This window comes from Hemitrygon akajei, chromosome 17 (genome assembly GCF_048418815.1).
Source record: "Hemitrygon akajei chromosome 17, sHemAka1.3, whole genome shotgun sequence".
Classification (NCBI taxonomy): Eukaryota; Metazoa; Chordata; class Chondrichthyes; order Myliobatiformes; family Dasyatidae; genus Hemitrygon; species Hemitrygon akajei.
Window position 1 is genome coordinate 66,404,518 of NC_133140.1, and position 15,305 is coordinate 66,419,822.

Below are 15,305 nucleotides of genomic sequence, written 5' to 3' on the forward strand. Positions count from 1 at the left end.
TGAGGGCATCTGATTGTACTTGGGAAGTTGCCTCTCTTTTAGCACGCATATGGTTTACCTCACAGGGTGGTTGATGAATTGAAATATGAGGGTATTCTGGATCATCTGACATGTTGTGGATGTGTGTGGGCCTTCATCTTGAAGTAGTGTGGGGGTATGGCTGTGAAATGTCCGTACTTGTATTTGTGAATTGTTGTCTTGTAAATACATTAGCTGCCATGGTATGTTCGGGGAGGGAGGTTGAGGGGAGTTTTGTTTAGGGGTAAGATATAAAAGCAAAATGGCGAAAATGTAATCCACTATGTATTCTGTATTGTGTCATTCCTTCAATAAAATATATTTAAAAAAGAAGTAAACACTTTGAACCATGATAGCTTGTTCATTATAATATTTGGTGCTCGCAACAGAGATGAACATGCAAGAAATTGTAGTACAGAAATCAAGCCACCTTTTTAAATAATGTATAAAAAGTTCAAGGGCTTTATTAATATCCTCCTGTGATTTGTTGCTATCTTCCACAATGCACTCTTCTAATTGTGTATCACCTTCAAATTTGGAAATAATGCTCTTGATTCCAAGTCTGAACCATTAATATAAATTGTGAACAGCAGTGGTCTCCTTGCATTAATTGGTGCAGAATATCTATACCCACCTTTCACAGGAAACAGGTACATTTTAATCCTACACCCAGGTTTCTGTCTTGAAGGCAACCAGGACTCCAGTTTTTCTATTTGTCCTGTGGCTTTGTATCCTTTAATCTAGACTTCTTGCCAGTCTGACATTTAGAATGCCTCATCTCCTTGTTTTAAGGTCTCTCACACTCCCTCACTACACCCGCCTGCTTTTATAGAAAATGCCCTTGTTAAACTGACTCCCAATCAAAAGGCATTCTGCCTTCTAATGGACCATCAGTGGACAAGAATATCAATTAAATGAGCATTTCATGTGGTTTAGTTTACATCTAATGATATGTGGGTCAGGGCAAAGGCAAGGATGAGAGAGAGTGTAGAGCCGTTGATCTAAAAACATTGTGTCTCTACTGAATATAAAATACTATTTGAATTTATATCAGTTAGAGTCATAGTCGTAGAAAAGTACAGCCCTTTGTGCCATCTAGTCCGTGCTGAATCAGTTCAACTGCTTAGTCCCATTGACCTACACCCGAACCATGCCGTTTCATGCACCTGGCATCCATGTAACTTCCAAACTTACTTTAAACGTTGAAAGCAAACTCACATGCAATGCCTGCACTAGCAGCTTGTTGTACATTCTTACAACCTTCTGATTGAAACATATAAGATTATTAAGGGATTGGACACGCTGGAGGCAGGAAGCATGTTCCTGCTGATGGGTGAGTCCAGAACTAGAGGCCACAGTTTAAGAATAAGGGATAGGCCATTTAGAACAGTGATGCGGAAAAACTTTTTCACCCAGAGACTGGTGGATATGTGGAATGCACTGCCCCAGAAGGCAGTGGAGGCCAAGTCTCTAGATGCATTCAAGAGACAGTTAGAAAGAGCTCTTATAGATAAGCGGGGTCAAGGGATATGGGGAGAGAGCAGGAACGGGGTACTGATAGTGTATGATTAGCCATGATCACAGTGAATGGTGGTGCTGGCTAGAAGGGCCGAATGGCCTACTCCTGCACCTACTGTCTATTGTCTATTGAATGAAAAAGGTTCTCCTCATGTTCCCCTTGAAGTTTTCACCTTTCACCCTTAACCCATTCCTTCTAGTTGTAGTCCCACCCAACCTCAGTGGAAGAACCCTGCTTGCACTTACCCTATCTATACCCATCATAATTTTGTATTGCTCTATAAATTTCCCCTTCAGACAGACATACTTTATTGATCCTGAGGGAAATTGGGTTTTGTTACAGTCGCATCAACCAAGAATAGTGTAGAAATATAGCAATATAAAACCATAAATAATTAAATAATAATAAATAAAATATTCCAAGTGGAAATAAGTCCAGGACCAGCCTATTGGCTCAGGGTGTCTGACACTCCGAGGGAGGAGTTGTAAAGTTTGATGGCCACAGGCAGGAATGACTTCCTATGACGCTCAGTGTTGCATCTCAGTGGAATGAGTCTCTGGCTGAATGTACTCCTGTGCCTAACCAGTACATTATGGAGTGGATGAGAGACATTGTCCAAGATGGCATGCAACTTGGACAGCATCCTCTTTTCGGACACCACCGTCAGAGAGTCCAATTCCACCCCACAACATCACTGGCCTTACGAATGAGTTTGTTGATTCTGTTGGTGTCTGCTACCCTCAGCCTGCTGCCCCAGCACTCTACAGCAAACATAATAGCACAGGCCACCACCGACTCGTAGAACATCCTCAGCATCGTCCGGCAGATGTTAAAGGACCTCAGTCTCCTTAGGAAATAAGAGACAGCTCTGACCCTTCTTGTAGACAGCCTCAGTGTTCTTTGACCAGTCCAGTTTATTGTCAATTCGTATCCACAGGTATTTGTAATCCTCCACCATGTCTACACTGACCCCTTGGATGGAAATCTTCTACATTCCAAGGAATAAAGGCCTAATCATTTCAACCTTAGTTAATAAATCTTTTATGATTTTTTTGTTATCTGTTGATAACAAACCAGAGCATTTCAAGGAAATATGACATCACCACAAAGTTCAAAGAAAATGAGAGTAATTTAGTTTGATTTATGACTGAAGTCCTAGTGATAGCAATGTCCTCTTTTTATTTCAGTTTCAAGCTACAGTGAAGGAAGGATTTACTGGCATCATAGTAAATCTTACAGTGCAGGACAATGACGACCCAGCTACTGGAGCGTGGAGAGCTGTCTACACCATCATCAATGGAAATCCTGACCAGAATTTCAAGATTGAAACCAACCCGAAGACTAATGAGGGAATGTTATCTGTTGATAAAGTAAGTACCTTTTAGTGCTCAGCCTATTGCACACTCTGCTGGTGTTGGAGGCGAGGGAAAGAAGGATCACTAGATTCCATTCAGTAATATCTGGGTGAAGTTGGGCACCAAAAGTATTTAAGGTACACGAGTCACTGCTGATGGGGAAACTTGTATGTTAATGTGTAAGAGGATCACATTCTTTAATAGGTTCTTATTTTTACTAATTCTCTTCATCAATCATTAGAGATGCAGATACGTTCTTTTTGTTTGGTTCCAGTAAGGAAGTGTTCTTCTTGTGCATATTCATAGACTGTTAATATTCTCGGATGATTGAATTATGTCAGGAATTTTGAATGCTTGATTATTATGCTGACAAAGATGTTTTTGAGTTTATATCATTTCCCAGCTACAAGGTTAACATTTCCTTGACTTTCCATACATTGGAAGATAAAGATTAATCCTAAAATTAAAATAAATAAATCCCATTAAGATTTTTGATGAAATTTGAAATAGATATCCCTCTGTTCCCTATGTTTTGATCAGAGCAGGATGAGGATATAGTCAAGAAAGGAATGGTAGTCTAGATTGCATATGTCACCTAACTTACACACTTCTCAGAAATGCATGAAAACAAAAGAAATAGGAGCAGGAATAGCTATAGTGCCCTTTGAACTTGTTCTATTATCCAGTATGAACATTGCTAAGCTAATCATTGCTCTTAACTCCATTTCCCTATCCATTCCTTATAACTTTTGGCTACATGGTAGTCCAGAAATCTCTGTGGCTTTAATATATTCATGATTTTCCTCAGCTCTCTGGAATAGTTAATTCCAAAGAAAATCACAACACTCTTACTAAATCTTCCTCATCTGCCTTAAGTGGATAACCCCTAATTTTGAAGCTATTGTTACGGATTCAAGCAACAATAAATATATGAGTGAGGCAGGGGTTTTTATAACAAACAAAACGTTTATTAAACATTGAAAACAAACCCCCCAAAAGTAAACAAATCACTAACGTAACCGGAAATCAGCTGCTGTGCAGCAGCTTAAACAGTTCTTAAAGCGATGTTGCAAAAACAGCTCTTAAAGCGATGTTGCAAAAGTTCAAAATGCTTACAGTCCATTTAAGGGAGAGACTTTTTAGGACGATTTAAATTCTCTTTCACATCGTCTTGTTGCAGTTCCCAGTCGAACTACTTTTCCCACAAAGAATTTTACGAAGATGAAATGTAACAGTTTAAAGGCACTGACCTTTCCTTTACAACACTGTACTCAATCCTTTCAGCTATTTCACAGGGATTAACACGAGCACAGTCAATGAATTCCTTCCGAATGAGGATCAAACAAGGTCGAACCCGTTTCACCGTCGAAATCGACTTCCCTCGATCTTTTAACTCCCGAACTCTGATTTTCACTCTCCACTGATTCTCAACTAGCAGTATTATAAAGAAACTGCTGGCAATGACCTTTTAAACTTTAGGCATTAAATAAAACTTCATCTTTCAACTAAATTGCGTCATAACATTAAATCACGCAGTGGCATGAAGTCAACATGGCAAATCCAGCCACGAACTGCCCCTCCTCACAGGGAGGGGTCCTCCTTTTATACCCTGTAAAAAAAAACCTGTCACATGACCTCTACTGGTGGGAAAATGACGTCACTCCACCATCACAAGACCATTACCTCAAGTCCAGTATAGCTTCAACACCTGTCACGTGACAAGTACACCACTGTCACGTGTCACGGGTACGTAACACTATACCCCTCCCTCCCATTAGTTTTAGATGTCTCCATAAGGGGATACAGTCTCTTGGTATCATTCCTGTAAAAGCTCCTTTGGGTTATTCTGATTGGAGACACAGCTAAGCGAAATTTCCTCATAAGGTAAACACTAACCTAGAAATCAACTTTACAAAACTTATCTGAACTAATATATCCCTCCCTAAATAAGAAGTCCAAACTGTGACTCTATGACCAGTCTCAAACAACACCATTCTGAACAACTGTATCATAATTTCCTCCGTATAGATTCCATTCTCCTTGAAACAAAACCCTAAATTCCTTTTACCTTCATATTGATATGCTGAAGCTACATGCTATCTTGATGTGGTTGATAAGCACGTTTACCAAGGATCTTTTGAATAGCAAACATCCTTTACTCCTTTCCCCTTTAAATAATAATTTGCTTTCCTATTCTTTGTACCAAAATAGATACCTCAGCTAGAATCGGATACATTATCATTTTCTGTGAAATTTTTCATTTTGCAGCAGCAGTACACTCCAATACACAGAATGGACTTCATGTTTCAATGAGAAATATATAAATAAATTCTGCAAAAAGAGGGCAAAATGCATAGATGAATATGTGGTTGAGGATGGGGACAAAAGGATCAGTCATTATTGAATGGTGGAGCAAATTCAATGGGCCAAATGGCTTAATTCTGCTCCTATGTCTTATGATCTTAAAATAGTGAGGTAATGTTCCTGGGTGTGTCAAGCCCAACAAATTAATGAAATTACAGAGAAGGCATATCAACAGTTATATTTCATTAGGAGATTGAAGAGATTTGGTGTGTCACCAAAGACTCTAGCAAGTTTCTACAGATGTACCTTGAAGAACATTCTGACTGATTGCATCAGCATCTGATATGGAGAGGTCACTGCACAGGATCGGAAAAAGGTGCAAGAGGTTTGTAAACTCAGCAGCTCCATAATGGTCACAGACTCTCCATCACCCAGGACATCTTCAAAAGGCGATGCCTCAAAAAGGTGCTGTCCATCATTAAAGACCTCGACCACCCAGGACACACCCTCTTATCATTACTACTATCAGGGAGGAGGGTCAGGAGCCTGAAGTCACACATTCAGTTTAAGAGACGCGAGGTAATGATGCAGCTCTATAAAACTCTGGTTAGGCCACACTTGGAGTATTGTGTCCAGTTCTGGTTGTCTCACTACAGGAAGGATGTGGAAGCGTTGGAAAGGGTTCAGAAGAGATTTACCAGGATGCTGCCTGGTTTAGAGAGTATGCATTATGATCAGAGATTAAGGGAGCTAGGGCTTTACTCTTTGGAGAGAAGGAGGATGAGAGGAGACATGATAGAGGTGTACAAGATATTAAGAGGAATAGATAGAGTGGACAGCCAGCGCCTCTTCCCCAGGGCACCACTGCTCAATACAAGAGGACATGGCTTTAAGATAAGGAGTGGGAAGTTCAAGGAGGATATTATAAGAAGGTTTTTTACTCAGAGAGTGGTTGGTGCATGGAATGCACTGCCTGAGTCAGTGGTGGAGGCAGATACACTAGTGAAATTTAAGAGACTACTAGACTATATGGAGGAATTTAAGGTGAGGGGTTATATGGGAGGCAGGGTTTAAGGGTCGGCACAGCATTGTGGGCCGAAGGGCCTGCACTGTGCTGTATTGTTCTATGTTCAATGTTCTAAGAACAGCTTTTTCCCCTCTGCTATCAGATTTCTGAATGGACAATGAACCATGAACACTACCACACTATTTTTGCTCTCTTTTTGCATGACTTACTTCATTTTAAATATATATTTTTTATTGTAAGTTATAGTATATTTTATGTATTTCAATATACTAGTGCTACAAAACAACTAATTCCATGACCTCTATCAGTGGTAATAAATATGATTGTGATTCTGATTCTCAGTTCATGGACCATTAGGAAATCTAATGGCAGAGGGGAAGAGACTATTTCTAAAAAGTAGAGTGTATGTCATATATCCAATATCTGTTATTTAATTAGCCTATCTATTACATTTTGTAGACACTTTGTGTCCTTCTCACAGCTTGCTTTTACATCTACCTTTGTATTTTGCTGAATTTACTCAATTCCTTCATTTATGCATTGGTATAGATTGTAGACATTTTATGCTGTAAAAGGCCATTATGTTAATCCTGGCAGGAAATGACCCGACTCACCTTAACCCATTTCCAAGCTTTGCCTCTGCAGATGTATAGAGTGTCTCACTTCAGGCGCTTATCCATATGAATTTTAAACGTAGTGGATTTTTCTGTCTCCATAATCCTTTCAGTTAGTGACTTCTCCAACAGTCGTTACATGGGAAGAAATAAATCTTTAATCCTTATATCTAGTATCTTCATTTCCCTCTCTGGTTTATTGATTCTCTTTTGGGAATTATATTCATGCTATACAAGCCCCGCTTAATTTTTTTTTGCAGATTATATTCTGAATGTGTAGTTCAGACAGGTCCTTTACTTGCAGTGTCCCAGCACCACGACAAAAGGTTAGCCTCGATTTAAGAAAGTTATTTTCAACAAATCTGTTCAAAATTTTTGAAGTTGCAACAGGCAGGGTAGATGCTGGAGAACTAGTTGATATGGTATGCTTGGAATTTCAAAAGGCCTTTAATAAGTTGCCAAATAAGTGGCTATTCAACAAAGTGACAAAAGATTAGATTTGGAGTAATATAATGAAGGTACAGTAAACATTAATTAATGGACCAAAATTGTGCCAGTTTCCCCCACATCAATCAACTGCTCTCCATGACAATTCCTTTGGAATTGTGTAGGGCAGTGTCCTGGACCCATCCACTCTCAGTGGCTTCATCAGTGACCTTCTAGCATAAGGTTTCAGCCACAAAAGTTGACTGCTTATTCCCCACCATTGATGCTGTCTGACCTGTCGAGTTCCTCCAGTATTTTGTGTGTGCTGCTGTGGATTTCCAGCAACTGCTGAATCTCTTTTTGTTTAAAATTCCACTCCTGGTCATGACTTGCAAATATATCCATAAGATCATAAGACATAGGAGCAAAATTAGGCCATTCAGCCCATCGAGTCTACTCAGCCATTCCTTCATGGTTGATACCAGAACCCACTCAACACCATACACCTGCCTTCTCGTCCTATTCTTTGAAACCCTGACCAATCAGGAAATGATCAACATCCATCTTAAATATACCCACAACCTTTCTCCTCCACTGCAGTTTGTGGTAGAGTATTCCACAGATTCACTACTCTCTGGTTAAAAGACTCTGTTCCAAAAGGTCGCCACTCAATTTTGTGGCCACAAAATTTTGCGGCCCTCTAGTTCTAGATACCACCACAATGGGAAACATCCTCTCCACATCCACCCTATCCAGTCCTTTCAACATTTGGTAGGTTTCAATGAGATCTCCTGCATTCTTCTAAATTCCAGTAAGTACAGGTCCAAAGCTGCCAAACACTCTTCATATGCTAACCCCTTCTTTTCCCAATCATCCTCATAAACCTCCTCTGGACTCTCTCCAATGACAGCACAGCCTGACAATGCTGCAAGTGCAGCCTGACTAGTGTCTTATAAAGCTCGGCATTATCTCCTTGCTTTTCTATACTATTCCCCTTGAAATAAATGCCAACATTGCATTTGCCTTCTTTAACACAAACTCAACCTGTAATTTAACCTTCATGGAGTCTTGTATGAGGACTCCTAAGTCCCTCTGCACCTCTGATGTTTGAACCTTCTCCCCATTTAGATAATAGTCTGCACTATTGTTCCTTTTACCAAACTGCATTGTCGTACATTTCCCAACATTGTATTCCATCTGCCACTTTTTTGCCCATTCTTCCAATTTGTTCAAATACTGCTGCAATCACATTGCTTCTTCAGCACCGCCTACCCATCCACATAACTTTGTATCACCCACAAACTTTGCCACAAAGCCATCATATTCCATTATCTAAATCACTGGCAAACAATGTGAAAAGTAGCGGTCCCAATACTGACCCCAAGGAACACAAGAGGTCTTTGAGGATATAATAAGTGCAGTGGAAAGAGGGGAACAAATGGATGTTATCTACTTGGATTTCCAGCAGCCATAAAAGAGTCATCCATAAGATAAGGATGCATGGAGTTGGGGGTGATGTATTAGCATGTATAGAGGGTTTATTAATGAATAGAAAGCAGAGAGTTGGGATCGATGGGTGTTTTACTGGTTGGCAATCAGTGGTGAGCAGTGCGCCTCAGTGATCAATGCTGGGCAGCAACTGTTCACGATATACATTAATGATCTGGAAGATGGGACTGAGTGTCGTGTATCTAAGTTTGCTGATGATACTAAATTGAGTGGAAGTGCATAATGTGCAGAATATACGGAGAGTCTGCAGAGAGATATAGATAGTTTAAGTTAGTGGGCAAGGGTCTGGCAGATGGAATGCAATGTTGGTAAATACGAGGTCATCAACTTTAGAAGGATAAATGAAACAGCAGATTATCATTTAAATGGTAAAAAATTGCAGCAAGCTGCTGTACAGAGGGACTTGCGAGTGCTTGTGCATGAATCACAAAAGGCTGAGAAAAGCAGTTCCTCCTCTTCTCTGCCCTCATATTTCACCCTTTCTTTTTTATAGCATTTTATTTGCCTCTGATTTTAAAAGCTTCCCAATTATCCAACTTCCCACTCATTTTTGGTACCTTATATGCCCTTGCCTTGGCTTTTATGCAGTCTTTAACTTCCCTTGTCAGCCAAGATTGCCTTCTACTGTCATCTGAGATCTACTTCTTCTGTTGGCATATCTATCCCACGCCTTGTGAACTATTCCCAGAAACTTCAGCCATCTTTGTTCTGCCATCATCCCCACCAGTATCCTCCTCCAATCCACCTGGGCAAGCTCCTCTCTCATGTCTCTGTAATACCCTTTACTCCATTGCGACACTGATACATGTGAGTGCTGCTTCTCCCTCTCAAATTGCAGTATGAATTCAATCAAATTATGATCACTGCCTCCTAAGGGTTCCTTTACATTAAGCTGCCTAATAAGCTCTGGATTATTACTTAACATCCAATCTTAGATAGTCTTTCCCTGAGTAGGCTCACACACAAGCTGCTCTCAAAAAGCCATTTCATAAGCATTCAACAAATTTCCTCGCTTGTGATCCGACACCAACCTAATTTTCCAAATCCCTTTGTATGTTGAAGTCCACCATTACAATTCCGATATTACCCTTATTACATGCCTTTGCAATTCCAACCCCACATCTTGGCTACTATTTGGAGGCCTATATAATATTTCTTTTTTCCCTTGCAGTTTCTTAACTCCACTCACAAAGATTCTCTGACCCAATGTTACCTTTTTCTAAAGATGTAATTCCATCTCTTACCAACAGAGCCACACCACTGCCTATGCCTTCCTGACTGTTCTTTTGATAGAAAGTATATCCTTTGATGTTAAGCACCTAACTATGGCCATCTTTCAGCCACGACTTAAGTGATGCCACAGTGCCGTACTGACTAATCTCTAATTGCGCCACAAGTTCATCCACCTTATTTCTGATTTAAAAATAGCACCTTCAGTCCTGCATTCTTCACCCTCTTGAATTTTGCTTCTGTGGTACAATTTAACTCATTGCTCTGTCTGCATTTGTACCCAATCATTAGCTTCGTCATGGGCCAGTCACCGGCCCTTCATTGTCAGTCAAACTGAATCCTACAGCTTCCTCCTCAACAACACTGTGGCAGCACCTTTACTGGATAGACTGCAGCAGTTCAAGAAGGCAGCTCACTACTACTTTCTCCAAGGGTATTGAAGATGAGCAATATATTCTGGCTTTGCTAGAACCCAGAAAATGAATGAAATAAAAAAGGGAGTAGGTATTATGAGCAATTTTTACGTTGTGAGGCTGAGATTAATGTTGAGGCCCAAACTGTTCATTATCCATGTGCAAATAAAGTCAAGTTTATTGTCATTTGACTCTTACATGTATATAACATATATGACAATATCATGTTTATATAAATGAGACAATGTTTCTTCAAACCACAGTGTAAAGCACAGTAGTACATATAACACAGAGAGCCCACTATAGCTTATGAAGGTAAGGATAAAATGTACAGATGAATCACACATAAGTAACAAACTAAAGTGCATTAATCGTAAATATTTTAAAGTATGGAACAGATTAACCAGTAATACTTCATATATAATGATGCAGCAGGGAGTTCAGAAGCCTAATAGCCTGGAGGAAGAAACTGTTTTTCATTCTACACACACAAAATGCTGGTGGAACACAGCAGGCCAGGCAGCATCGATAGGGAGAAGCACTGTTGACGTTTCGGGCCGAGAACCTTAGTCAGGACTAACTGAAAGGAAAGATAGTAAGAGATTTGAAAGTAGGAGGGGGAGAGGAAAATGTGAAATGATAGGAGAAGACTGGAGGGGGTGGGGTGAAGCTAAGAGCTGGAAATGAGATTGGCAAAAGGGATACAGAGCTGGAGAAGGGAAAGGATCATGGGACGGGAGGCCTAGGGAGAAAGAAAGTGGGAGGGGAGCACCAGAGGGAGATGGAGAACAGGCAGAGTGATGGGTAGAGAGAGAGAAAAAAAAGGAGGGGGGGAGAAAACTAAATATATCAGGGATGGGGTAAGAAGGGAGGAGGGGCATTAACGGAAGTTAGAGAAGTCAATGTTCATGCCATCAGGTTGGAAGCTACCCAGCCGGTATATAAGGTGTTGTTCCTCCAACCTGAGTGCGGCTTCATCTTGACAGTAGAGGAGGCCATGGATAGACATATCAGAATGGGAATGGGATGTGGTCTTGACAGTAGAGGAGGCCATGGATTTTCACCATTCAGGGCCCCAGACAGTCCTTCCAGGTGAGGCGACACTTCACCTGTGAGTCAGCTGGTGTGGTATACAGAGTCCGGTGCTCCCGGTGTGGCCTTTTATATATTGGTGAGACCCGATGCAGACTAGGAGACCGTTTTGCTGAACACCTACACTCTGTCTGCCAGAGAAAGCAGGATCTCCCAGTGGCCACACATTTTAATTCCACGTCCCATTCCCATTCTGATATGTCTATCCATGGCCTCCTCTACTGTCAAGATGAAGCCACACTCAGGTTGGAGGAACAACACCTTATATACCAGCTGGGTAGCCTCCAACCTGATGGCATGAACATTGACCTCTCTAACTTCCGTTAATGCCCCTCCTCCCCTTCTTACCCCATCCCTGATATATTTAGTTTTCTCCCCCCCTCCTTTTTTTCTCTCTCTCTACCCATCACTCTGCCTGTTTTCCATCTCCCTCTGGTGCTCCCCTCCCACTTTCTTTCTCCCTAGGCCTCCCGTCCCATGATCCTTTCCCTTCTCCAGCTCTGTATCCCTTTTGCCAATCACCTTTCTGGCTCTCAGCTTCACCCCACCCCCTCCGGTCTTCTCCTATCATTTTGTATTTTCCCCTCCCCCTCCTACTTTCAAATCTCTTACTATCTTTCCTTTCAGTTAGTCCTGACGAAGGGTCTCGGCCCGAAACGTCGACAGTGCTTCTCCTTATAGTTGCTGCCTGGCCTGCTGTGTTCCACCAGCATTTTGTGTGTGTTGCTTGAATTTCCAGCATCTGCATATTTCCTCATGTTTGTTTTTCATTCTAACCGTTCTTGTTTTTATGCATCATAGTCTTCTGCCTGATGGTTGAAAGTCAAAGAGGGTGCTGGACGGATGGGTGTGATCCTTTATAATACTTAGGGCCCTGCCTAAATTGTCAAGTCAAGTCACTTTTATTGTCATTTCAACCATAACTGTTGGTACAGTACATAGTAAAAATGAGACAACGTTTTCCAGGATCATGGTGTTACATGACACAGTACAAAAACTAGACTGAACTACTTAAAAAATAACAACACAGAGAAAGCTACACTAGACTACAGACCTACACAGGACTGCATAAAGTGCACAAAAACAGTGCAGGCATTACAATAAATAATAAACAGGACAATAGGGCAAGGTGTCAGTCCAGGCTTCGGGTATTGAGGAGTCTGATAGCTTGGGGGAAGAAACTGTTACATAGTCTGGTTGTGAGAACCTGAATGCTTCGGTGCCTTTTCCCAGATGACAGAAGGGAGAAGAGATTGTATGAGGGGTGCATGGGGTCCCCAATTATTGTTGAATGAGGTCAGTTCTAAATTAAGGTTGAAAGCCAATTGCAATAGGTTGTCACCACTGACCTTCAGAAATAAAAACATTAATAATAACAAGGAAACGATAGAACTACCCAAGATACTGCATGTACTCCATTGCTTGTGAAGTAAGGAGAAAGATCAATGTGTTTCATTTACTTGATTCTTAAATGCACATAAGGATCTTCTGGAATACATTTGCCTTTGTATTCACCAATTTGTTCAAGCAATGATAAAGGAGCAAATGTATTTTAAATGCTATCTGCTGTTAGGGAAATTAAGCCAATTACTCTCATTGAAAAGATATGGTTTCTAGCTATAATTAGGAAGTTCTGAATTTTTATTTTGTCTCATGATTTGTGTAATTGAATTATTTTCAATTCTTTCTTTTCCAGTCTTTGGATTATGAAAGATCTGCATTTCATACGCTGCTAATTAAAGTGGAGAATGAAGACCCAATCATGCCAGAAATAAGTTATGGTCCCAGTTCTACCACCACAGTACAAGTCACAGTTGTTGATGCCAATGAACCACCTATTTTCAATCCAGATCCAACAAATGTAGTCAAACTGGAGAACATCCCAATAGGCAGTGTTGTTGTGACATTGAATGCAACTGATCAAGATATTCTACAGAAGCAGACAATTAAGTAAGTATTTAATAAAGTAATTCACTAAAAAATTTATCTTTTGTTTTGAGTGTTAAAAGGGCTGTACATGTATGATTCTGAAATCACATTTCTGAAATTTGGTTCCATTGACTTGAATTTTCGAAGCACACTGTATGCATATGATATGATGCGACACAATTACCGTCTTCAACAGAATTAATTTATACTCCTGCTGTTTACATGATTCAAAATCTAATGGCCAAGGATAAACAAAGTTAATGTGACATGTGGATGTCAAAACATTGTACTTATTTTATAGTTCTCCAGATGAGCACAGAAAGCAAACAGAACGTGCAAGTACTATAGCCATACAGTGTCAGATTGGAGGATGAAGTAGATTAAGGTTCGATTTTGATATGAACTACACTATTTGTGCTCAGATTATTGTATGAAATAATACTTTAAGTAACTGCCTGAGATGCAGTATTCTTAACATTTATAAGCTGTAAGTGTTTTTCAGGTCATAACTTTTATTAAGGAGATAAATCAATATTCAAAGATTCTTAAAAATAAAAAAAAGGAATTACAAGTTGAAATATCTTTTCTACCAATAAAAAAATGAGTTCAAGACCAGGAAACAATTGATACAGTGAATATTAGTGTGAAAACACCACAGCTGTGATTTTTGGATTAACAAATGAAAGAAATGTCAAACAAGAGGTAATCTGCAGATTCTGGAAATCAAAGTAAAATGCTGGAGGAACTCCTGATGAAGGGTCTCAACCTGAAACATTGACTGTTTACTCTTTTCCATAGATGCTGTCTGGCTTGCTGATTTCCTCCAGCATTTTGTGTGTAAACAAAAAAAAAGATATGGTTCATTCTCTTTCAAAGTTCCTTACCTGTATCACGTTAAACACACTGTTTCATTCCAGTGTCCTATGAGAGATTTGTGTACAGTGCAAAATTATCTTCAGGACATTATGCTCTGAAGCATTCAAAAGACAACCTGATCCACAGGGAGTTCTGGTAAAAGCTTTTTTTTGTATTTACTTTGACTCCTTCAGCTCAAGGTTTCTTCCACCTGGGTTTCCTATGAGACACAGGCAGCAGGGGTTTCATAAAAATATTGTTAAATTACATCACTGTGTTACAATATTTGAATGTTAAGTAGGTCAGTGTTGCATTTTGTTGGAAATTCAAATGAGGTACTGCTGAAGATAAGTTAACATCAACTTGGAATAGAATAATTCCAAGTCACTAAGGTGACTGAACCTAATTTTCACCAGCTCTTCCACAAAGTATTTAAGAAGGGATTGTCAAGTTATATCAACATATTTAACATTAGATCAAAGCTTGTTGTGACATGCTAGCAGTTCTCAGCTCAAAAGCCATGTAATTTGGGCATCTCAGGTAAATGTGGAAATCCTGAACGATTCCCATGCTGCCTATACTTTGCTGTTCCCGAATGAACTCCTCATGGAGACTTCATGATGAAGAATGAATTCCGTGCAGTACCTCAGTGGCTACACTAACTAACTTATCCAATAAATCTGAACCAGGTTAGACCTGATGCCATTGAAAGCATTCACTTATAGAGAGGGAAGTAATTGTAACAAGTTACTTTATGTTTTTGAATAGTTTTAATTTTTTAATGTTTTTGTGGTTTAACCTCTGCAAGGTTTTAAAGCATTTTTCAATTTTCATTAGTTTTCAATAGTTTCTGAACATCATTGAATGTCAGGTACATGCAGAAGTATTTAAAGTCCTTAACAACTGTGCTGACTAATAAAGCCAGATAACATGGTCTATCAGGCTGTTTCGGTTGCCGCAACATTTTTATGAGTGGACCTTGTTTTACCTTTATGGCTACATTATGCTTTGCAG

At 39.9% G+C, this 15,305-nt stretch overlaps 1 protein-coding gene across 1 annotated transcript in view; it reads left to right on the top strand.

Moving 5' to 3' along the window:
• cdh13 (cadherin 13, H-cadherin (heart)) overlaps positions 1-15,305 on the top strand; it is a 1,114,993-nt gene that overhangs the window by 983,428 nt on the left and 116,260 nt on the right. The window contains exons 9-10 of the mRNA XM_073070318.1: positions 2,725-2,907; positions 13,204-13,457. Of these exons, the coding sequence (XP_072926419.1) occupies positions 2,725-2,907; positions 13,204-13,457 (437 nt within the window). The remainder of the gene's footprint in view (positions 1-2,724; positions 2,908-13,203; positions 13,458-15,305) is intronic.